A 24753-nucleotide genomic window follows, 5' to 3' on the forward strand; every position below is an offset into this window, starting at 1 on the left:
ATGATGACTGGAGCTGCCACGGTAGAGGAACAACTAGCAACTATGTCTCGTGCCATTGAGAACGTCACAAAGACTGTTGAAGAGAAGGACTTACAAATCGCTACACTGATGAACAAATTGGAAGTTCAGAGCTTCGGTGAATCACCAGTACAATCTGGGCATCCTACATCTTCCACAACACCACCAACTGGGAATCGTGCAACTTTCACACCACCACCGTCTGGGAATCCTACATCTTTCACAGCAATGCCGACGGAGAATCCTAATTCTACCTCACAAGGTACTCGCATGGAGGACCTAAACAGACGCCGGTGACAGAACAAGCGGCTAGTCAAAACCAGACGCCGGTGACAGAACAGGCAGTTAGTCAAACCAATCGTGCTTCTTTAGTTTCTTCATTATTTGTCGCACAATTGCAAGATATGATAACAAATACAATCCGAGCCCAATATGGAGGCGTCTTATAGAGCACTCTCATGTACTCAAAGCCCTATACAAGGAGAATCGACAGTATGAGGATGCATGTAGGATACCAGCCTCCGAAGATTTAACAATTTGATGAAAAAGGTAACCCCAAGAAACACATTGCCCATTTTGTCAAGACTTGCAACAATGCCGGAACAGAGGCGGACTTACTAGTTAAACAGTTTGTCCTCTTAAAGGAAACGCGTTCGAGTGGTACACCGACCTTAAGTTAGAGTTAATTGATGGTTGGGACCAAATAGAACGAGAATTCTTGAACAGGTTTTATAGCACTCGTCGTACTATTAGTATGATAAAGTTGACTAACACGAAGCAATGGAAGGATGAGCCTGTAATCGACTACATTAATCGGTGAAGAGCACTCAGTCTTGACTGTAATAACCGATTGTTAGAAATCTCTGCTGTGGAAATGTGTATGCAGGGAATGCATTGGGGCCTTCTTTACATTCTGCAAGGTATAAACCTCACACATTTGAAGAATTGGCTACGCGTGCCCATGACATGGAGATTGGTATGAAATCCCATGACGGCAAAGGTCCCGTGGCCATAGAACCACGCAAGGATAAGAAAGACTGGAAGAAGGGCGATAAGTCGTCAAAGACCGTTGCTAAAGATTCCATGGCTATCTCAACCACCTCAATCAAAATATCTGTTAAAAATGACAAGAAGGATGATAAAAAGCCTCGCCGGTTTTAAGAGAGGGAAAGATAGCGTCCTACACTAAAGGAGTTAGAGAAGAAGGAATACCTCTTCCCCGATTCCGATGTCCCTGGCATCTTGGAATGTTTACTCGAAAGTAAAGTTATAGAACTCCCTGAATGCAAACGCCCTCAAGAGATGGGACGTGTCAGTGATCCAAAATACTGCAAATATCATCGTATTATCAGTCATCCAATTAAGAAGTGTTTTATCTTCAAGGAGGTGGTGATGAATCTGGCAAAATAAGGAAAAATCTTGTTGGACACGGACAAAGTTGTAACTTCAAAGCATACTACTGTTACTTTGACAATCTCTGTCGTGGGGAGTGTTCGTTCTCAACCTTCAACTTTTGAGGTATATTGCACAACCATCCAGTTTGGCTCATTGGAACCAATCCCAATCTCTCTTGGCAAAGGGAGTGCACTTGACGTATTGGAAGGGTCTTTCCCCATGATGATGAAGAAGGATGGACTCTGGTGACAAGAAAGAAACCACCGAAGCAACGAGCTGACATTTTTCAGACTAGTTATTCTGATAGGGGGCAAAGGAAGAAGAAACCTCAATATCGCCATAAGCAGTCTATAAGCCATAACAGAAAATGGGTCAAGAAGACACAGTCAACCAAACACGCCTCTATAAGCCAAAGGATCCAGAAGCCCATTACTTTGCAAGAGTTCTTTCCAGAAGGATATCTAGATGACGAAGTTGTGACAGCTTACATGGTTTCCACTAAAACGAGCCCTGATGGTGAGAATAACAAGGATCAAGATGAAGCCCAGACTGTGGAGAATCATGCAAGTGATGCTGCCATCATTGAAAAACCCAATAATGAGGAAGTAGTCGGAGGTATGCTTGATTCATGTTATGCACCAATTATTTTCACTGACGGGGATCTTCAGTTGGGTTCAAAGCCGCATAATTGTCCTCTCTTCGTTTCCGGTTACATACAAGAACAAAAAGTTACTCGAATTCTTGTTGATGGTGGATCAGCGGTGAATCTTATGCCAAAATTTACGATGAAAAATCTTGGCATCACAGTTGATGAGTTATCTCTTAGCTGTCTTATTATTTAAGGTTTTAACCAAGGAGGAAAAAGAGCTATTGGCATGATTCGGGCAAAGCTAACTATTGGCGAGCTCCAAGCTGAAACTTTATTCCATGTTATTGGTGCAAAGACGTCCTACAATTCGTTGTTGGGACGGCCTTGGATACATAGTAATTGTGTCATTCCATCAACTCTTCATCAGTACTTCAAATTCTATAAGAATGGCGTACAAACGGTTGTGGCGGACTATAAACCATTTACAAAAATAGAATCTCATTTTGTCGATGCCAAGTTCTATATCGATCCTGATACACCTTCGGAAGTGCCCATCCCAAACCATCCGTCTACACAAGAGATTCAATCTACAAAAACAAAAGAAGCGTTAAGTGATCCATTAAATGTTCCAGTGACAGACATTGTAAAGGTAGCTAAAACGCGAGGGGTCTCGATAAAAGCACATCGGACGAAGCCTATTTTAAAGTATGTTCCAAAATCTCAACGACAAGAAGGGCAGTCACCTGTCATCGAGATAATTGAAACCAAGGAATTTAAATTGAAGATGTCACAAACCAAGGAAAAAGAAGATATGCAAAAGCTGCAAGGAGAGTTAACTCTTCCTCTCACTAAGATTCAAAAGTCTTTGCCTTTCAAGTCTCCTTTAAAAGGGTTTGTGCGGCCTTCTCAATCTCTGGTCGATCATGGATCACTTTGAAAACAAAGGACTGATGAAGGATTCGATCCTAAAGCATACCAACTTATGGCTAAGTCGGGGTATGATTTTACAAATCCTGCAAACCTTGGAAAACTGAATTCTGAGGTCACCGGTGAGAAAGTGCATGGCCTCAATGAGACACAGAAGAAGTTGAAAGAACAAGGGCATAAGATCATTCCACCCAAGTCCGGTCTCAGTTTTGTAGCTTCTGAGCCACTTCGAATTCAAATCACAAAAAAGGATAAGAAGTCAAACACTTTATACATTGGGTTTGAAGAAGTTGACGATGAACAAAACCAACAGACTATGCATCAAAAATCAGTCTTCGATCGTATAGGAGCTCTATGTGATCGAATATCTGTATTCAACAGGTTGTCAAGTCAAAAGTCAAATGTTTCAAATTCTCATGTCAACAGTTTGCCTCGTACCTCTGTTTTTAACAGAATGAGCTTTCATAACCAAAGAAGAAAATCTCCACAACCTCAATCTCGAAAGACAGTATTTTCTCGGATTGGTACTATTAAAGATATACCGTTAAGAAGCAGCAATAGTGGAAAGTCAGAGGAAGTTAACATCGACGTGGTGAATAATAGTGAAGTTCAAAGTCTAGTACCTTCGCGAATGATACGCAAGACAGAGATAGAGGTCACCAATGATGTTACACTAAAAGCTTGAAGGCGAATCATTGTATTCACTAATCAATCAGAAAAAGTAGAGAGAACGGAAAACACTGGCGAATCATCTTGTGTTACTTCATACCACATTACTGTTGAAGATGAACCTGACTCTAAGTAAACAGATGAAATTGAGAAAGCTCTACCAACATTAGAAGACGGGGGGCAGGCTTCTGTTGATCAATTTAAGGAAATCAACTTAGGGACTGATGATCAGCCCAAACCAATTTTCGTTAGTGCATTCCTAAGCCCCTCAGAAGAAATTGATTACTTTCAATTGTTATCTGAGTACAAAGATGTCTTTGCTTGGATATATAAAGAAATGCCTGGTCTTGATCCTAAAATTGCAGTGCACAATCTCACTGTCAAACATGGGACACATCCGATTAAGCAGTCTCACGTTTCTTCTGTCCAGAACTAGTTCCGAGGATAGAGGAAGAACTCAACAAATTGATTAAAGTAGGGTTCATTCGTGAAGTCAAATATCCAACATGGATTTCGAGCATTGTTCTAGTGAAGAAGAAAAATGGACAGATTCGAATTTGTGTGGACTTTCATGATTTGAATGAGGCATGCCCAAAAGATGATTTCCTCTTCCCATCCTCGAGCTCACTGTAGATGCAACCACGGGGCATGAAGATCTCTCATTTATGGATTATTATTCCTGGTACAATAAGATAAGAGTGACTCCAAAAGATGAGGAGCTAATTGCTTTTCGCACTCCTAAGGGTATATATTGCTACAAAGTTATGCCCTTTGGACTCAAAAATGAGGGAGCAACATACCAGCGTGCCATACAAAGGATCTTTGACGACAGACTCCACAAGATTGTTGAATGTTATGTTGATGACTTGGTGGTAAAGACGAAAGAGCGAAGAAATTATTTACAGGATCTACGTACAGTTTTTAATCACCTCCGAAAATATCAGCTCAAGATGAATCCCCTTAAATGTGCATTTGGTGTGACTTCAAGGATATTCTTGGGATACGTCGTTCGTTATCGTGGTATTGAGATTGATCCTAATAAAGTTGAGGCCATTCAAAAGATGCCGCCACCAAAGAATTTACGTGAGCTTCGAAGTTTACAAGGTCAACTTGCGTTCATTCGTCGGTTCATCTCAAATTTAGTTGGTCGTTGTCAGCCTTTTAACCGACTCCTGAAGAAAGATGTTCCATTTAATTGGGACCAATCATACCAAATGCTTTTGATAGTATCAAAAAGTACCTTCTCAATTCTCCGGTATTGGGAGCATCTATACCTGGAAAGCCGCTCATACTTTACATTGCTGCGCAAGAAGAATCGCTAAGTGCCTTACTTGCTCAGAATAATGAAGAACATAAAGAAAAGGCATTGTATTACTTAAGTCGCAGACTCACCCCGACGGAGCGAAATTATCCTCCAATTGAAAAAACATGCCTCGCACTTGTCTTCACCTCTAAGAAATTGAGGCATTATTTATTGGCTCATACGATACATCTTATTGCAAGAGTTGATCCTCTTAAATATGTCATGTCTAAACCGGTCCTTTCCGGACGCTTGGCGAGGTGGTCAATTTTGTTCAATGAATTTGAAATTGTTTATGTGCCACGAAAAGCAGTGAAAGGACAAGTCTTAGCAGATTTCTTAGCTGATCATCCTATTCCAGCCGATTGGGAAATTTCTGAAGATTTTCCCAATGAAGAAGTCTTCCTTGTGGACATCCTCCCTCCATGGATGATGTTTTTCGATGGGGCAGCACGATCAGACGGGGCCGGAGCAGGCGTAGTTTTTGTTTCTCCTCGATGGGGCAGCACGATCAGACGGGGCCGGAGCAGGCGTAGTTTTTGTTTCTCCACAAAGACATGTTATTCCATACTCTTTTGCACTCGCTGAAAACTGCTCAAATAATGTAGCTGAATATCAAGCCCTGATCATCGGCCTTCAAATAGCGAATGAGATGAAGATTACGAATCTTGAAATATATGGAGACTCTAAGTTGGTGATTAACCAACTTCTTAAAGAATATGAGGTTAAGAAAGATGATCTAGTGCCGTACCATCGTTATGCCTCTCATTTGTTGGAACGGTTTGATAGCGTCATGCTAGAACACATTCCAAGGAAAGAAAATCGGATAGCTGATGTTTTGGCAAATTTAGCTACAACATTGGCGTTAATTGATGAGGACCTGGTTGATGTTCCTGTATGTCAACGATGGTCTTGCCACAAGTCCTGGAAGATAAATTTGAAGAAAATAATTTGGTTTCTTGTTGGACACAAGAGGAAGAAGACTGGAGGCTCCCTATCATTGATTTTCTGGAACATGGAAAGCTTCCCGAAGATATACGCTACAAGACTGAAATACGAAGACGAACACCTCGTTTCATCTATTACAATGATACGTTGTATAGGCGTTCATATGAGGGCCTTTTCCTTCGCTGCCTTGGAAATGACGAACCAACTCATGCAATGAAGGAGGCACATTTTGGGATTTGTGGAGCCCATCAATCTGGTCCAAAGCTTCACTTTTGCATCAAAAGAATAGGTTGTTATTGGCCCACCATGGTCAAAGACTGCTTGGAGTATGCGAAGAGGTGTCAAGCCTGTCAATTCTATGCTAACTTCATACACCAACCACCGGAGCCGTTACACTCTACTGTGACGTCATGGCCATTCGATGCATGGGGTTTAGATGTAGTGGGTCCTCTAGAAAAGTCTTCAAAGAGCCACTTGTATATCGTGGCTGCCACTGATTATTTTTCTAAATGGGCTGAAGCTGCACCCTATAAACATGTGAAAAATGAAACAGTGGTTGATTTCATCAAGTCCAACCTTATTTATCGATATGGTGTCCCTCAATACATCATCATTGATAAAGGGACAAATTTCAAAAATAGTTGGGTAACTGACCTTTGTGAGAAGTTTAACTTCAAACAACGTAAATCCTTCATGTACAATGCCCCTACAAATGGTCTCGCGGAAGCATTCAATAAAACTCTTTGTGAGTTATTGAAGAAGGTAGTCAACCAGACAAAGAGAGATTGGCATAAGCGAATGGAAGAAACATTGTGGGTATACCGCACTACACATCGTACACCTACTCAAGCAACTCCGTATTCTTTTGTTTATGGCGTAGAAGCAGTTTTTCCATTGGAACAACAGATCCCTTCGTTAAGGATAGCCATATAAGGTCTTACAAGTGAAGAAAATGCCATCTTACGTCTTCAAGAATTGGAAGCATTGGATGGGAAGAGATTAGAAGCTCAACAACAGCTAGAGTGTTATCAAGCTCGACTTTCTAAAGCGTTCAATAAGAAAGTTTGACCTCGGTCATTTCAAGTTTGAGACTTAGTATTTGTTGTTCGGAGACTAATTGTCATGAATCGTAAGGGAAGTAAATTTGTATCTAAATGGATGGACCATATGTTGTTCGTGAAGTTTATACAAACGACGCATATCTCATTATTGATGAAGACGGAGTAAGAGTGGGGCCCATTAATGGCAAATTCTTGAAGCGCTACTACCCATGAAGGTTATGCTTCTGATCGTACGAGCTTAAACTGCACTATGCTCCTGGCCCGCATGAGCTAAAATTGTGTACGGCACCCAAAAAAAAAAAAAAAAAAAATTGTCTCTTTTGAACTACGTGATGACTTGATCCCTCGTTTGAGGGTACGTAGGCAGCTTAAAATTTCATTCTAAGTTCAGTAGGATGGAAAAAAAAAAAAAAAAATCACTCCTGGCCCGCAAGAGTATAAACTGTGAATGGCAAAATAAATAAATTAAATTCATCATTTTGTCATAACTCAAAAGGGAGGATAGATTAGGCATCATTCCAAAGAGGAAACAAACTCCGAGGAAAATAATGCAGCAGAAAATTATATGACGAGTGACCTGCCGATGAGCAAGGGCTAAAACACGAAGGTGCAGACATGAGTCGTGACGAGAGCGGCTGCTTGTGCAGTTGCTTTAAATGTCTATCAGATTGTTTTTCAAGAAAAGATATGCCTTGCGAGGGGAACTATTGGTGGCGTGACTGAATTGGCAAGAAAGGAGGACGGCCAGCTTGAGAATAGAAAACAAGATGGTGACCAAAGAACTGGCTCACGCATCGGCGATGGATATTCATGGTCGGTGATGAGGACCTGAAATTGAGAGAATCACTGAAGTCAATGAGAACGGTAGGCTCGCAAGACGGCATCGGAATCAACTGTACATGCATGCGAACATGGATGCTTATGGTTCGGTTACTGGAGTTGACGGAGTTCTTCGCCGGTCTTCAAGTTGACGGAGTTCTCTGCCGGTCTTCACGTTGACAGGAGTTCTTCGCCGGTCTTCACGTTGACAAAGTTATTCGCTAGTCTTCAGGGAGTTTTTCATTGTCTTCACGTTGACAGGAGTTCTTCTGCACAAGGAATAATTTCGTCAATTCTTCCTTGAAGAGGGAGACCGCCTATCATATATAAATCTCAAAGGAATTTGACAGCTCGCCAATAGAACAATGAAGAGTATTAGTGGCTGGGCATATGAAAATAGGGAGGCGAATAGAGCACCATCTAGTTGTTATTTTGATAGGAAGTCATGGAAGCATGCCAAGACATCTTCTAACCATTCCCAATATAGTTCGGTGTGTGGCATTTCAGCAGAAAGTATATAGGGAATACTCCATGATACTTTCTTCGCTTGAATGTTGAGACCCAAGAATGAAAACTGCTTTTCTTCAACTATTCTCTCATGAAGTGAAGAATTTAATATCAAGGCTTTTGAGACAATAGATTCTTCATGAATCTGATCAAGACCAAAGTTGGTGAGGTCGCCTGTAGCCTTGTGTGTCCAATGAAAAGAACAATGTTCATTGTCAGGATTAGGCATTTGCATGCGTGTCCAATGAGAAGAACAATGTTCATTGTCAGGATCAGGCATATGAATGGCATTGCGGCCGAGAAGTGAGTCGGATGTTTTCCTCAATTATTCTATCATGAAGTAAAGAATTTAATATCAAGGCTTCCATGACAATAGATTCTTCATTAATCTGATGAAGACCAAAGTTGGTGAGATAGCCTTTAGCCTTGCGTGTCCAATGAGAAGAACAATGTTCATTGTCGGGATCAGGCATTTGAATGTGTGTCCAATGAGAAGAACAATGTTCATTATCAGGATCAGGCATATGAATGGCATTGCGACCGAGAAGTGAGTCGAATACGCTTAATGTGGTTCCTTGACTTCTTCGACTATTTTCGCTCTCTAAGATAGTCATCTTTTGCTTTTATAAAACACTTGAATACCACCATGGTGGAATAACAACAGATTTTGAAGCTCGATCGATGTTGTCTAGAAAGAGGATTTCAATTTCTGCTACGGTTGACAAAATTCTCGTTGATGTTAGTAGGAAAGGTCCTTTCAAATCCTGAAAAAAAAAAATAAAAATAAAAATAAAAAAATAATAATAATAATAATAATAAGAGAAAAAAAAGGGAAAAAAAATTCTAGTGTGAAAAAAAGAAAAACAAAAAAGGAAAGGCTGAAAAAAAAATTCGTGCAAAAAAAAAGAGAGAAGAAAAAAAGGAAAGAAAAAAAAAAAAGAAGGAAAGGAAAAAAAAGGCGTGAAAAAGAATTGTGGAAAAAAATGCGAAAAAAAGGGCAAAAAAAAAAAAAAAAAAAAAAAAAGAGAGAGAAAAAAAGTAGGAAGGAAAAAAAAAAAGGAAAGAAAAAAAAAGCGTACAAAATAAATAAATAAATAAATAAAATAACAACCTTGGTACTTCTGCTTGCCCATGAGCTACGTTTCTGGCACATGCAAAGGATGTCTTGAATGGCACAATGGAAATCTAGTAGGATCTAGTGCGGGGTGTAGTCCGTCGTCATGGTTACCACTCTTGGTTTGAGTTCATGGAGAAGTCTGACTTCTTGAAGCCGGAATTCTTTTCTGAAACCACCTTGCGAATCTACTACTCTGAATGTGCAACTCTCTCCCCCATGGATGGTAATTCAATACGCGTGTGAAGTTATAGTCAAAGCCGGAAGCAAAGTATTCATCACAGGACCAACATGGGTTTCAATTGAAATATCACTCTTCATTCTTTTCTGAATTTGGAAGGAAGCAATGGAAACATGCAAGGACTTGTTCATGCAAGGAATCTCTGCAAACCAAAAAAAAAAAAAAAAAAGTCAGCTTGCTGCCGAGGTGTGGCTGAACGGAGTTATTGATCGCCAACTAGTACCTGACTGGTCATGTAACAACAATCTTGCCACCGTTCTCGGTCTATTTGTACCTTCAGTTTAGAACAGAGATCAACCAAGCTTCGTCAATGGTTCTGGTAGACCTCCATTAACAGACCCAGAAGCCTCGGCGTGCTCGTGGTTGGGCAAAACATTAATTTTGGCGAGAAAATCTGGCAAGAATCTTCACCGATCTTCAGGGATAAAACAAGTCCATGAAGCTTCAATCTACTCAACCCAAAAACTTGAGCTTCAACGGTCAAACTCCATGTTTTTCGGCGTGTTTCAGTAATGACCGACATGAGCTCCAACCAAACAACGTCGACCAAACTTCAGCCAGTTTCAGTGAGTTGCCAATTGGTTTCTTCTACGGTTCTACCCAACCGATTTCTTCTTGGTGGCCTATGGGGAGATAGACTATATTGTTCGCATGCTCTCGGCACTGATGATAGAACAGGATCCCTAAAAAACAAAACAATGAGTTTATAGTTTGCTAATCAGTGTGCCTGAAGTTGAACTCCCTCTCTCCCATGAATGGTAATTAATGGTTGCATGGTAGTAGGTGTGAATTTATAAGCAAAGTCGGCCCTAGCGCATTCAAATCAAACTAAGCTTCTTATTTGCTTAAAGATTCCTTGTTTGAGAAGGAAATGAATTCCAAGCTTGTACTTGATAAACAAGGAAAAAAAAAAAAAAGACAAAGAATGTTTGTTCCTTATTGTTTGGATATATTAAAAAAAGTCTGACAGAGCTCCAGGGCCAGATGGTTTTATAGCTCGATTCTTTCAACATTATTGGATTATTGTTGGGGAGGACTTTACTGATGTTATTTTACAAATTTTCAAGCAGCCAGTTTTGGGTAGAGGTACTAATAACACTTTCATTACTTTGATTCAGAAGAAAAAGGATGCAATTACAGTAGGGGATTTCAGGCCTATATCTCTGTGTAATACTTTTTATAAAGTCATTGCTAAGATACTTGCAAACAGATTATCTAAGGTTCTGGGGAGGATTGTGGGCAGTGAACAAATTGCTTTCATTCAGAATAGAAGGATCCAAGATAATATAATTGGATTTGGTGATCAGTGGATTGCTTGGATTAAAGAATGTATTTCATCTCTTTGGTTTTCCATTCTTATTAATGGATCTCCTTAGGGATTTTTGCAGCCTGAAAGAGGATTAAGACAGGGGTGTCCTTTATCCCCCTTATTGTTTATTGAATATTTTTCAGGTATGATGGACTTGGAGGTTAGAAATGGGATTGTGGTTCCTTTAGTAGCTGCTGTCAAGGCTGGAATTCCAATCACTCATCAGTTTTTTGCTGATGATTTATTATTGGTTGTCAGAGCTAACATGGCTTCAATTTTAACTGTCAAGAGATTGTTGATTCAGTTTGAAAAAACCTCAGGTTTAGCTGTTAATAAGGACAAATCAGAGGTTTTTCTTACAAAATCAGTGAGAAGAAGGGATGCTATTGTTAGATCTTTAGGGTGTAAGGTAGGAAAACTTCCTTTCACTTACTTGGGGCTCCTTATTTCTGATAAATTGCTGGGAAGAGTTGAATACCTTAATTTGGTTGATAAAGTAATTGCTGTTACCTCTAGATGGAATGGTCTGAATATATCAATGGCTGGGAGAGTGGAATTGAGCAGAGCTGTGATTATTCCAATGGTGCAGTATTGGACTTCAGTTTTTTCCCTTCCTGCTGCTGTTTCAAATTTGATTGAGAGAAAAATGAGGAACTTTGTTTGGGGACACCTTGAAAACAGAAAGAAGCTGCATGGGCTCCGGTGGAAGAATCTTACAATGCCTAAAGAGGAAGGAGGTTTGGGATAAAGGAAGATTATTGATATTGATAAAGCTGCTAAAATTAGTCTTGCTAGGGATTCTTGTGATACCCCGTAATTTTGGAACACGGGTTGATCAAGTCCGCGCACAAAATCAAGAGATATCAAAACAATTTAAGTATTTAACAAGCACAGAATACAAAGATGAATAATAAAGAATAAATAAACCGCTGAAGAAAACTAATAAATAAATATTACTTAATGATTCTCCAACAATTACAATTCGGAAATCCCATAACTCAAGGACTCCTTAAAACATTATCCAATAATCCAATACTATTTAAAAGTACACAAGATGAATAGACGAATGACAGTCTCCTAACTGCGGATCCTCAACCTCGAGACTGGAACCTCTAATAACCTGAAAAATAAATCGTGGGTTAAACCCTACGAGCAAGTTCACTCTACCAGGCCTCTGAAAACCAATAAGCAGATCATCTCTGATCAAAACCAAACCTAATAAAGTTTTAACTTTAATAAAGCACGATATACATGTCTATATATAATTATATATACTATACTAATCACATCCATTAATAGGTTTATTAAATTTTCATACCTATTAAATAATTATTAAAATAATATTCATACCTAGACCAATCTACCATTTCATTTTATAAAAACTCCTTTGACCTTAATCCCATCCTAGTCAGTTGTTTAATCATTTAAACAACAAATTATAATAAAAGAAATACTCTATTTAATTCCAACCCGATAATGATTTTAATTGTTTAAATCACATATCCAAAATCCAAGTTTTGACAAATCATCCACGTCTTCCCCAATTTTATTTTATTAATGTAAAATAATACACTAACCAGTAAGTACTAAACTATTCTCATTTAAGAATATCTAACCCTAATCCAATCCATACATACAACAACCATAGATGATATTTTAATCATCTAACACATAACAACGTAATTATGCTTTGGCAAATCAACCATGCCATTGTAAATATTTTTATTTATATATTGGCAATTCAACCATGCCTCCATAAGTATATTTATTTATACATTGGCAATTCAACCATGCCTCCGTGTATGTATATTTATACATTAGCAATTCAACCATGCCTCCACAGGTATATTTATTCATACATTTAATTAGCAATTCATCCATGCTTTCCATATATGTATTCTATTCATACAAATATTTAGATAATATATTTAATCATTTGACAATTCATCCATGCCCACACTTTAACCATGAATTAACTTTAAAATTAACAATACGCTAAATCATACATAGCCATCACATGCATATTATACGCATATCATTAATTTAACAACCAGCCTATTAAGATATGCCAAATAAGAATGATAATATTAATCATCTTAAATGATTTATATATATATATACCTACACATATGTTATTTAATGTATATATGTGTTTAACACCTTCTTTAATAATCCTTGATTATTTAAAATCAATATACATACATACATACATATATATATATATATATATATATTATATATATATATATATACACTTCCTTCCATAACAAATTATTAATTTATTATATTTACACAAATTAGTGCAACTAAATATGTCAGAAATAGTTTCCTTTAAATACTCCATATTGGTTTAAATAGTTTTCCGACACTTTCTCACTAAAACATAAATATCTCCTAGTAGGATGGGAATCTGATAATGAAATTGGTACCATTGGAAAGAAGACGAAAAATCCTTAAATTTGAGCTCAAGAATGACCCAATTTCGATTTAAAATGACTAAGTTATGACCGTTTTAATTTCTAGTGTCGAATTAGGCCAACATAGTTTCCCACGCGCGCCCACGTGCTTACTATGCACTTGCACGCACTGGATTCAAGCCTCCTTGTGTGCTGGTATTGGCTAAGCTCTTTTTGCTACCGTGAGCTCACCACACTGAATCCATCACTTCCTTTATGCCGCATCCATTGGTCATAAATGAGTGCGCAAATGAACACGCTCACACTAGATTATTTTCTATTAACTATAATAGATCTAAGGTCCAGATCAGCGAGTGCACCGTCTTCTCATGGTCTGCAATACACCAAATAATCCCATAGTTGACCAGACCACTTCTATGGTCCAGATACACCTGCGCACCAAACTTTTATGCGCCGCGATGCACCATATCAATTCACATAAGTTTAATTAATCAAATGGCCCTAATTGGCGTATACACCCTATTATCCTACACCGCGCTGCACTAGATCAATTCTTTATTGTGCCGCCGCTCCACATGCGCCAGTTACCTAGTATATATATATATATATATATATATATATATATATATATATATATAATTATTTTCCTAACAAATAATAGGAAAATAAATCCTAATAAATTCCTAAAAATATCAGAAAAATTCCAGAAAATTACAGAACAATTCTAGAAAATAAAGAAACCATAATTAACTCTCTTGGGTCACAAATCCACCTATAGATTGATTTTAAAATATACATAACACCTATATATATCAATTAAAATCCAATAATCTAAAAATCAAATATAATAGTTTATACTTTTTAATTATTCCGATCTAACCATAATTTTTAAACAAATAAATTTAATTAAAGCCTTGATACTCAAGGTGAAATCCTTATGAGTTCTAAGAGGAAAGTTAGAGAAAACTCGCCTGAAGGTTTCGAAATGAAACCGACGCTTTAAGCTTTAATTATCTCTTCCAATTCCGACGTCCTCCTTTTCAGATCCGACCTCCTCCTTGTCAGCCCTTCTTCTTCCTCTCTCTCTGTCTGTTTTATTTTTCTAACGTGTAAAACCTTTAACCCTAAAGCCTTATGTGTATTTTTATACACCTTAAATTCCAAATCATATTCCAACTAGTATTATGAATTAAAATAATAATCTTTAAATAATTTATATCTATAAACATATATATATATAAATATATATTCCTTCCATAATTAACTCATTAGTTAATTAAATCATATATACTTATAAATATCAATAAATATATATCTATATATATATCTTTCCATAACAATTATTAATTAATTATATTTATATATAATTATATATATATATATATATATATAATTGATACAAAAGTGATCATTTAAATAATTAAATAACCACGGACCTTCATTAATTAACCCAATAAGGTTTCATACAAGCCCAAGACCACATCTTTTGGTCCAACTTTCCTTAAGCCCAATCCAATTAATTTAAATAAATAAGATAATTAATTAAATACAGAAATTAAAATAACTAATTACATGAAGCACATAAACAAACAAGAATTTACAACTAAGTCATATAATACCAATAAAATCAACACACCAATAATTCAATCAATAATCAACCACACAAACAATCAATCATCATACATAATCACGAAATATAACTTAATTAAAATAAGATAATTAATCTAGCACTCAATAAAATAAAATAAATCATTGAAAAATAAAATAAAATAATTAATCCTAATTAATAAATCTTTTAAAACTATCAGGGTATTACAATTCTTTACTTTCAAAAGACAGGATTTGGGTTGCTTGGTTTCAGCACTGTTACTTGCGAACTTCATCATTTTGGAATGTTGTTCCTAGGATTAATTCATCTGCTATGTGGAGAAGCTTATTAGCTGTTCGTGATGTTGTCAAGGAAAATTGCAGGTATAGAATTGGTGATGGTCTAAATGTAAAAGTTTTCTTGGATCTATGGTGTGAAGGGAAGATGCTAAGTGATTTATTTAACCATAGGCTGTTACGGTGCCTAAGTAGGAATAAAAATATCAGTATGCATGAGCTTATTATAGAGGGAGAAGGGGATGTATCTCAATTGAATAATACTTCTCATGAGCTAATTCAGATGTTCCAAAATCAGAAAATTCATGGCGAAGTGGATGAAATTCAGTGGGTAACCACATTTAGTTTTAAAGCTGCTTGGGAAGCTACTCGTTTCAGGTTGCAGGAATTGAATTGGGCTGGTTTGTGCTGGAGTGGGGGGAGACCTAGGTGGTCAGTTCATGCAGTTTTGGTAATGCAAAATGCCATTCTCACTCACTCTTATTTACAGAGAAAAGGTTTTGCTTTGGTTTCTAGATGCTTTCTTTGCTACAATGAAGTGGAGAGCATTAATCATTTATTTTGTTGCTGTGAGTACACAAGAAAAGTATGGCACAATTTTGAAGGAATTTGTATTGTGAATGCTCAAGTTTGTAATGGATATATGAGTTGGCAGAGTTCTTTACTCAACAATATCAAGGGAAGGGGAGGAAGATGAAGATGGCAAGGATCTTGTTTACAGCTTCCTTATAATTTTTATGGGGTGAAAGGAATAACAGAATGCATAATGATATAGTGCAAGAGTCTAAGGATTTAGCAAAGTGTATTCTTTGGGAGGTACTTGATATCATGGGGGTATGCCTTCAGGATATCCTGTAGCTCTCTTTTTTTTGGCTTGTTTTGAGCATTTTGTATTCCCTTTTTAAGGGTTTTGTTTTATTTTGGTAAGGGTATTCCCTTATTTGTCTTTGTACCATATTGCTCATATTTATAAAAACTCCTTCATTTAGGAAAAAAAAAAAAAAAAAGATATATTAAAAAAAGTGATTACAAAGACTTGGTCATTATGTGTGGCAGTACATTTGTGATATGATCATTATGGAAAAAAAATGGAACCAAAGACATACCACCAGTAGTGTTCTGATTGCTTATATAATTAGCCAAGGCAGATGTTGCAATTTAGCATACAAGTGTTCAACAAACACTGGAAGTGATATGGAACGCATGGTGACATATTAAAGGATTTGCAGGATTTGCGGGATTCAATTCAAATTGGAAAGTGAAGAATTATAATTCAAAGTTGGATAGGAAAGCGAAAAAAGAAAAAAAGAAAAAAAGAAGAATAGAAAGTTGGATACTTCGAGTCCCACTTGAAAAAGGAAACAAATCCTGTTAAACATGGGACTCGAAGTGGGGGCAATTTGTAGACATTAAAAATTTAATGGACTTTGGTGTTGACAAATTGACCCATTAAATATGGGTTTAATGTTTAATTAAATTGTTTAATTGGCTCAAGTTTGGTCCACTTAAATTATTTAATTAGCCCAGCCCAGACAATTAAATGGAAAGATAATTATTCTTAACAAAATATATTTGAAAAAATTATTTTTAAGAATAATTATCACAATATAACTGGCCCGGCCCAGTTATAATTTTATCCTTATCAGGAGATGACATGTGTCATCATCCTATTAATCCAAAAAGCCTATAAATAGAGGCCTGGAGGAAGAAGGAAGGGGTACACAAATTCAGAACTCAGAAATCTAGAATTCCAAAGAGAAATACAGAAACTCTCATCCCCAACATCCAAACCCAAAAGCGAAGAACACCAAGCACATCAAATCGTGTCGTTCTTCTCAAATTCCATGGTGATCAACAAAAAGCACGCCAAAGACGTGTCGTTCTTCATCAAATTACACGGTGATTCAAGATCAAGCTTGTGCAGCCCTTGGATCCAACTAACCAAAAAAAGGGGATCGAATCAGAGGACAAATTCTTTCTTTTGTAAAGAATATTACAGAGGAGTGTACCCATCTATCCAAATTAATAAAATATTATATTATTTGCTCCATATTTTGTTTCTATTGCAGACTTACAAAATTTGTGTGTACACGTACCAACTGACCTCGAGATTCAACAATGCCTTTTCTCATTCCACCAATTCAAGAGTCCTGGACTAGATGGCTTTAATTCTTGTTTCTACAAGAATACCTGGCCTATTATAGGTAATGAAACCACTGGTGCTATTAAAGACTTCATCACTGGCAAAACTCGAAGGAAATAAACTGCTCCTGTATTGCTTTGGTTCCCAAAGTTCTCAACCCCCCCAGGGTCGATGATTTTAGGCCTATCTCCTGTTGGAACATCATATACAAGTGTATTTCCAAATTGATAGCCCTTAAAACTGCAACCAGTTCTACCTTTTATCATTAGTCCAAACCAAAATGCCGAGCATCCATGAGAGCACCTTCCTTGCACATGAGCTTCTGAGTGGATACCATAGGCATTCTCCTCAACCTAGTTGCGCATTGAAAATTGATCTAAGGAAAGCATTTGACACCATTCACTGGCACTTCATCATTGATGCACTGTTTCTCTTTAAGTTCCCATCTTGTTCATCCATTGGATTAAGCTTTGTATTACCACTGCTTCCTATTCCATGTCTTTAAATGGTGAACTGTTTGGTTTCTTTAAGGGTAGGAGAGGAATTAGGCAAGGTGATCCCATCTCTTCCCTCCTTTTTGTCATTGCTATGGAGGTGCTATCCTCCATTATTACCAATCACATTTCCAACTCCACATCCTTCAAATTCCACTTGTAGCAAGCTGTCCTTAACTCACCTGGTATTGCTGATGACATCTTGCTGTTCTCATTGGCAACCCCCAATCAGTTCAAGTCCTTTACAATGGTCTGTGTGTTTTCTCTGAGTTTTCTAGGCTTTGCATTAATCATACCAAGAGTTCTTCTATCCTTTATGGGGTTCATCCTGATGACTAAACTGCTATACTCAATATCGTTTCTTCGAAACTGGTACCCTCCCAGTTATGCACGTGGGCTTAGACATCTTCAAGATCTCTCAGCCAGGGACTGCAAGACCATGGTAGACAGAATTACCAATAGGGTTGGGAGTTGGACAGCTAGGTACCTCTCCTATGCAGGTAGATCAGTCCTGATTAAGGCCATTTCAATTGCTATACACTCCTATTGGTCTCAGTCCTTTATTCTCCCCAAGAAGGCTATTGATCTGGTTAATCAAATATTGAGAGCTTTCCTTTGGACTGGTCATGATATGAAGAAGACGGGCTGAGGTTGCTTGGCAAAGTGTCTGCATGCTGGCCTAAAGTTTATGGTGGCCTTGGTTTTCCAGACCTTGACCTTGCAAACAGGGTTGCTAACCTAAAACACATTTGGAATTTATTGTTCTTCAAGCACAGCAGGTTGTGGTCCTCTTGGGTTCAAATACCTTATCAAGACCAAGAGCTTCTGGAGTATAAAGCCCTCTTCTCTCAGTTATGGGTTTTGGAGGAGACTGCTGAAGATTAGAGATATGGCTAGGGGTTTGATAAGGCACAGGGTTGGTTGTGGTACTGAAACCATGTTATGTTTGGACTACTGGATGCCAAATGGTCCCATTATCAACCACCTAGACCCTGAATAGGTGGCTATGAACCAGCATGAACTTCGCTCCACTATGATACCATTATCTCCTATAATCAATGGCACATTTCATTTAACACAACATCCCATACCTCCATACACCTTTATTCACCAACCAGCTTCTCTCTAAGACCCCACCTAATTCAGATAGAGACTCCATTCAATTGATTGCTTCTCCCACATATTCCTTTTCTTTCTCCCTTACCCTCTCTTACTTCTCACCTCCTGCACCTTTATGTGCTTGGTCACACATTATATGGTTTATGTATCATGTACCCAAGTGGAGCTTCATCACATGGCTTGCTCTAAAGGGAAGATTGAGAACACTAGACAACCCTGCTATGGCTAACCTTCATTGGTCAAATGCCTGCCATTTTTGTTTGTCAAATGCTGAGTCCATGGACCATCTATTTTTTCAGTGCAGTTTCACCTCCATCATATGGTCGTTTTTTGCTTACAACGCTGGCTTCTCCCCTCCAGCCACTAACTGGTTCAACCTTGTCAATTGGTTCTCCAACAACCGGTCTGGTAATGCAAGTTCATCCCTTCTTCATAAGCTGATCTTCATGCAACTATGTACTTCATCTGGATTGAAAGGAATGACAGGGATTACAGAGGCAAGGCTTCTTCTCCTCAGACCATTATCTGTCTGATTAGGAGGGCAATCAGTAGTAAGCTTGCATTTCTCAAACTCTTGAATGCTGCCATTCTTAGGCAGACTGCTACCCAGGATGACCTGCTCTGCCTTCTACAGCAGTGAGCAAGCCTGGTTGGTGAAAAATAGATGGTTGATGGACTCTTGATTTTGATGTTGATGCTGCTCCTTATGACCTCTGTAATGAGATATCACGTCTTCTTCCCTTTTGAAGGATCTCTTTTTGTCTAGTTGCTGCTGCAACTTGCTCGCTATAGGCCTTGGTTGCTCCCTTGAGTTCATTTACCCACATAATAATAATAATAATACTAAGGAAAGAATAATTATTTGTTAGATGACGTGTTACTCGCGTCATCATTAGCGTCATTATTTATTGGCTCAAATTCTTTATAAGTTGCCAACTTGGATCATTCTTGGTGGACAAAAATTTGTATATTCTTCTTGCCCACATTTCTATCATGTGTCGTCAAATCAATTGCTGGAGCAGCTCATTGCATGCCAAGGTTAGTCAACAATTTATGACAGCTGTTTGGTTCTTGGAGAACAAGTAAATTGCCACCTCACTAAAGCCCACTTTGCCGCCTATATATATGTCTAACGAATCTCATGCTATGAAATCATCCAAGAGGCATCCAACAGTAAGACAATATTCGGATCAAGAGAGTATATTAATTTTGTGTGTGTGAGAAAATTCTTTTGTGTGTATAATCTTTAAGAGAGAGTTGAAGTTTGTATTTGGGTGAGTTTTTCTCTTTGTGTAAATCATATACTATTTGGGGTATTTCTTGAGTGTTGAGTGAGTCTTCTTTGTTGGTGAGTGAGTGGTGTGAGAAGAGAGATTATTGTGAGGAAGAATCATATTCTTCAATTTGTAATCTTCTTCTTTACAGTGATACGAATCATTATTACCCGTAAACGTAACCCTATTTGTGCTGGTGAACCACGTATAAATTCTTGTCTCGTTTGTGTGTGTGCTTATTTATTTTCTTGCCATTATTTTTCTATTGTTCTAATAAATTCCTATTCCGTCCTTATTTCATAACATGAATTTTCAGCTGTGGCCCATGGGTTCCCCTCCAATCCATCCAGTGGTGGAAGACCTCCCCATTTGGTTCAAAGTTTTCGGCTCTTTTGTTAAGATTCATGAGGAAATTGACAATTGAATTATTCAGCTGTGGGTACCCCTGTGGAAAAAAAGGAAAGAATACTGAATTTTCAGCTATGGGTCCTCCTTCAATCCATCCAGTGGTGGCGGAACCTTCGGCTCCCCATTTTGTCAAGGAAATGCATGGATGTCCTTTGAAAACAGATCAGAAGACATGACACCTTCCATCTTCACCACAAGCACTCAACAGCGTTATTGGACTTGCCATGGTTCAAGCTAGCTTAATGCCTCTTCTTCTAATCCTTGTTCTCATATGTTACTATTTTTGTACCATAGAAATTTGCACTGCCATAGACACAATTACGTCAACTCAACCCATCAAAGACACTGAAGCTATAGTCTCCAATGGTGCCACCTTCAAACTGGGATTTTTTGGTCCTGTTAATTCTACCAACCGGTATGTTGGTATCTGGTACAACGACATCTCTGCGAAGGCTGTGGTATGGGTCGCCAATAGAGATAAGCCTCTCAATGACTCTTCTGGGACAGTGACAATATCCAAGGATGGAAATCTTGTAGTCTTGGATGGACAGAAACAGATTGTTTGGTCATCAGATGTTCCAAATTCTTTGCCGAATTCAAGTGCCCGGCTTTCAGATTCTGGGAATCTTATCTTGCGAGATGAATCCAATGGAAATATACTTTGGGAGAGTTTTGAACACCCTTCTGATTCTTTCTTGCAGGGGATGAAAATTAGTACCAAGAAGTTTACATATAAGAAGACTCAGCTGATCTCATGGAAAAGCCCTTCAAATCCATCCAGTGGAAGGTTCACTTTTGGCATCAATCCTCTGAATATTCCAGAACAATATATATGGAATCGTAGTCATCCATATTGGCGGAGCGGACCATGGAATGGACAGACTTTTATTGGCGTACCTAAAATGCGTTCCGTGTACTATAGCAGATTTGAAGTTGTAGATGACAAAGAACGAAACGTATCATTAAGCTATACTTATGCAAATGAGTCTTCTTTGTTTTACTTAGCCTTAAGTTCTGATGGAACTCTAAGGGAGAAGTACCAGGAAAAAGGAAAGGATACTTGGGGAATTGGGGGGTGGGTTCCAGATAGTGAATGTGATGTTTATGGCAAGTGTGGTCCATTTGGGAGCTGCAATGTGCAGGGTTCACCAATTTGCACATGTTTACAAGGGTTTGATCCAAAGGATATGGAGGAATGGAGTAGAGGAAATTGGACCAGTGGATGTGTAAGGAGGAGACAATTGAAGTGTGAGAGAAACAACACTAGTGGTGGAAAGGCAAAGAAGATGGGTTTCTGAAGCTAAAGACAGTGAAAGTGCCGGCCTTTGCTGCGGGGCTACTTGCTTCAGAAGACAACTGCAAAAGCCAGTGCTTCAATAGTTGTTCTTGTATAGCTTATGCATATTATAGTGGCATTGGTTGTATGCAGTGGAGTGCAGACTTAATTGACATACAGGAATTTTCCTATGGTGGGGCAGATCTTTACATTCGCGTGGCATATTCAGAACTTGGTAATTTTTTTCATCATCCATAAAAAAATTAAAATAATAATAATAATAGTACATGCTTTTAATAATCCCTTTTTGCTTCTTCTGTTTCTTTTACTTGATGATTCAGAATAAGCAAATATCACTTGAATTTGAACCATTGCATATACTAAACATGTTAGCCACCTGACATCTGTACTCTAGTTTAGAAAATGCGTCAGTCTATTTTAAATTTTAAAAGCGAAAGTGTAATACTTTTTCCCATTTGCCAACAGAAAAAAGAACTATGGAAATTGTATAAATTCTCAATTCTGTAATCCATATTAACTCAAGTACTCTCTCAAAGTTTGTTATGTATTACAGGAAAAAAGAGAAGCACAAAACTAGTTATTGCAGTTGCAGTGCTTATAGTGTCATTAACAGTTGCAGTCTGTATCTATCTTTCATGGTGGCGGATGGCTAGACGACAAGGTATATTGTCCATTGAAATTTGTTCGAGAGATTAGCACATGTTTTCTGTTGTTATATATATTACATATTACTAAATTCTGAATCAGGAAGGAAGAAATTGATTCAGAAAAAAAGTGAGAATTTGCTACACAAAAGAGGGGAAGTGAATCCTAAATTTGAAGAGCTGCCTCTATTCAATTTTGAGGAACTGGCAATTGCAACAGACAAATTTCATTTCGCCAATAAGCTCGGGCAGGGTGGTTTCGGTCCAGTGTACAAGGTAAGCTTGTTCATCTGGAGCTTTACACTTTACTAATAATAATAATTATAATTATAATAATAATAATAATTTATTTTCAGGGAAAATTGCCAAGTGGACAAGATATAGCTGTCAAGCGGCTTTCGAGATCCTCTGGACAAGGGCTGGAGGAGTTTATGAATGAGGTGGTGGTAATTTCCCAACTCCAGCATCGCAATCTTGTTAAACTTCTTGGCTGCTGTGTGGAAGGAGAAGAAAAGTTGTTGATCTATGAATACATGCCAAATAAAAGCTTGGATGCATTTCTTTTTGGTTAGTTCATGATAATGTTGTTTATGTTATTTCTAGTTTTTACAACTTCATAACCTTAACATCAGCAGGAACTTCTTGTGTTGAGACGACATAATGCCTTTCCTTTTGTAGTCTTTAGGAACACACTGATCTTCTAAAACTATAATTTGTCTCAACAACAATTTTATTCTCCCTACAACTTTAACCTACCATTTTTTTTTTCTTCAATATTCTTTCAGATCCAATCAAGCAAAAACTCCTTGATTGGGGAAAACGTGCCAAGATTATTGAAGGGATTGGTCGAGGCCTTCTTTATCTTCACAGAGATTCCAGATTAAAGATTATTCATAGAGATTTAAAGACGAGTAATGTTCTATTAGATGAAGATCTAAATCCAAAAATTTCAGATTTCGGCATGGCAAAGATTTTTGGAAGCAATCAAGACCAAGCCGACACTAGAAGGGTCGTTGGAACATAGTAAGTAGCCTTTGCTTTGTCCGAAATGATAAATCATTCGTGTTATAATCCTTCTTTCTCATGGGATAGTTCAACTCAAATAATTTTACTATTTGGGTTGTAATGACACAATGCAGCGGCTATATGTCCCCTGAATATGCAATGGAAGGGCAATTTTCGGAAAAATCTGATGTCTTTAGCTTTGGAGTTTTGTTGTTAGAGATTGTTAGTGGTCGAAAGAACACTAGCTTTTATCACGATGAGCACTCTTTAAGCCTTCTGGGATTTGTAAGTTCATTCACTTGAACTGTTACCCCTGTTACTCCATAATTCCTTTTTATCTTTCTAATTTCAGCATTTCATGGTTGTGTTATTGTGTCCAGGCATGGAAGTTGTGGAATGAAGATAGGATAGTAATGCTAATACATCCAACCATCTCTGATCCATGCTTGCAAGTGGAGATCTTGAGATACATACATGTAGGTCTGTTATGTGTCCAAGAATTCACCAGAGATAGGCCAACTATTTCTATTGTTCTCTCAATGCTTAGTAGTGAAATTGCAAATCTTCCAACTCCAAAGCAACCTGCCTTTACTGAAAGAGAGATTCTCCCAAATAAAAGCTCTTCTCAACAGAGCCATAAGAGTTATTCTGCGAACAATGTCACTGTTACAGTCATTGAAGGCCGTTAGCATGTATGTATTCTTTTGCTTGTTTCGTTCCTAATGTACACTGCAATTGAATGTACAAAGTAAGTTTTGTTTTGCGCATTGTTGTTGTCATTGTTTCAGTTTTGTTTTGCACATTGTTGTTGTCATTGTTTTTCAAAAGCCAGCCTTTGCCTTGATCCATTCATGTCGATGGTTTTTGGAGAAAACCTATTTCTATGATTCATCCAAGGCTTCCAATCTTTGGGTCACTCAGACAACTTCTTACTTTGCATTTCATATGAAAAACAAGCTTTCAAATAACTGGTCCAATTCCATGCATCAAAAGGTGATTCTTGGAAGCTTCAATTCCTTTTGTAAATGGTCGTCTTCATGTTATATATTTAATAAAAAGACTGCGTGAAACACATTGCTACTCCATGGTTGATTCATTTTTCTTGTAGGTCATATTCCTTGAGTAGTTCTCTTTATTCAGAAATTTCTTGCCAATGTTGTTTGGATTTGCA

The 24753-nt window shown here is 37.8% G+C and overlaps 1 protein-coding gene and 1 pseudogene across 1 annotated transcript; both read left to right on the forward strand.

Annotated features, from left to right (window-relative positions):
• The first annotated feature begins 5691 nt into the window (after window positions 1–5691).
• Window positions 5692–18720, forward strand: LOC132277741 (uncharacterized). Its single transcript, XM_059779594.1, has 7 exons — window positions 5692–5793; window positions 7575–7724; window positions 10551–10917; window positions 11041–11634; window positions 15123–15649; window positions 17999–18335; window positions 18473–18720. The coding sequence occupies exons 1-7, from the start codon at window positions 5692–5694 to the stop codon at window positions 18718–18720; spliced, it is 2325 nt and encodes a 774-aa protein (XP_059635577.1).
• A 1298-nt stretch (window positions 18721–20018) lies between these two features.
• Window positions 20019–24673, forward strand: LOC132306892 (G-type lectin S-receptor-like serine/threonine-protein kinase At1g11330; annotated as a pseudogene).
• The last annotated feature ends 80 nt before the right edge of the window (window positions 24674–24753 follow it).

This window comes from Cornus florida, unplaced genomic scaffold (genome assembly GCF_030987335.1).
Source record: "Cornus florida cultivar Cherokee Brave unplaced genomic scaffold, ASM3098733v1 CherokeeBrave_3.0.0_Hap2_Chr01, whole genome shotgun sequence".
Lineage (NCBI taxonomy): Eukaryota > Viridiplantae > Streptophyta > Magnoliopsida > Cornales > Cornaceae > Cornus > Cornus florida.

Excerpts from the sequence above, each read along its gene's own strand:
- LOC132277741 (XM_059779594.1), top strand. The coding sequence starts at position 5,692 with ATGCTAGAACACATTCCAAGGAAAGAAAATCGGATAGCTGATGTTTTG. Across the intron at positions 7,725-10,550 it reads GCGATGGATATTCATGGTCG|TCTGACAGAGCTCCAGGGCC; the intron begins GTGATGAGGACC and ends TATTAAAAAAAG. Across the intron at positions 10,918-11,040 it reads GATTGCTTGGATTAAAGAAT|GTATGATGGACTTGGAGGTT; the intron begins GTATTTCATCTC and ends AATATTTTTCAG.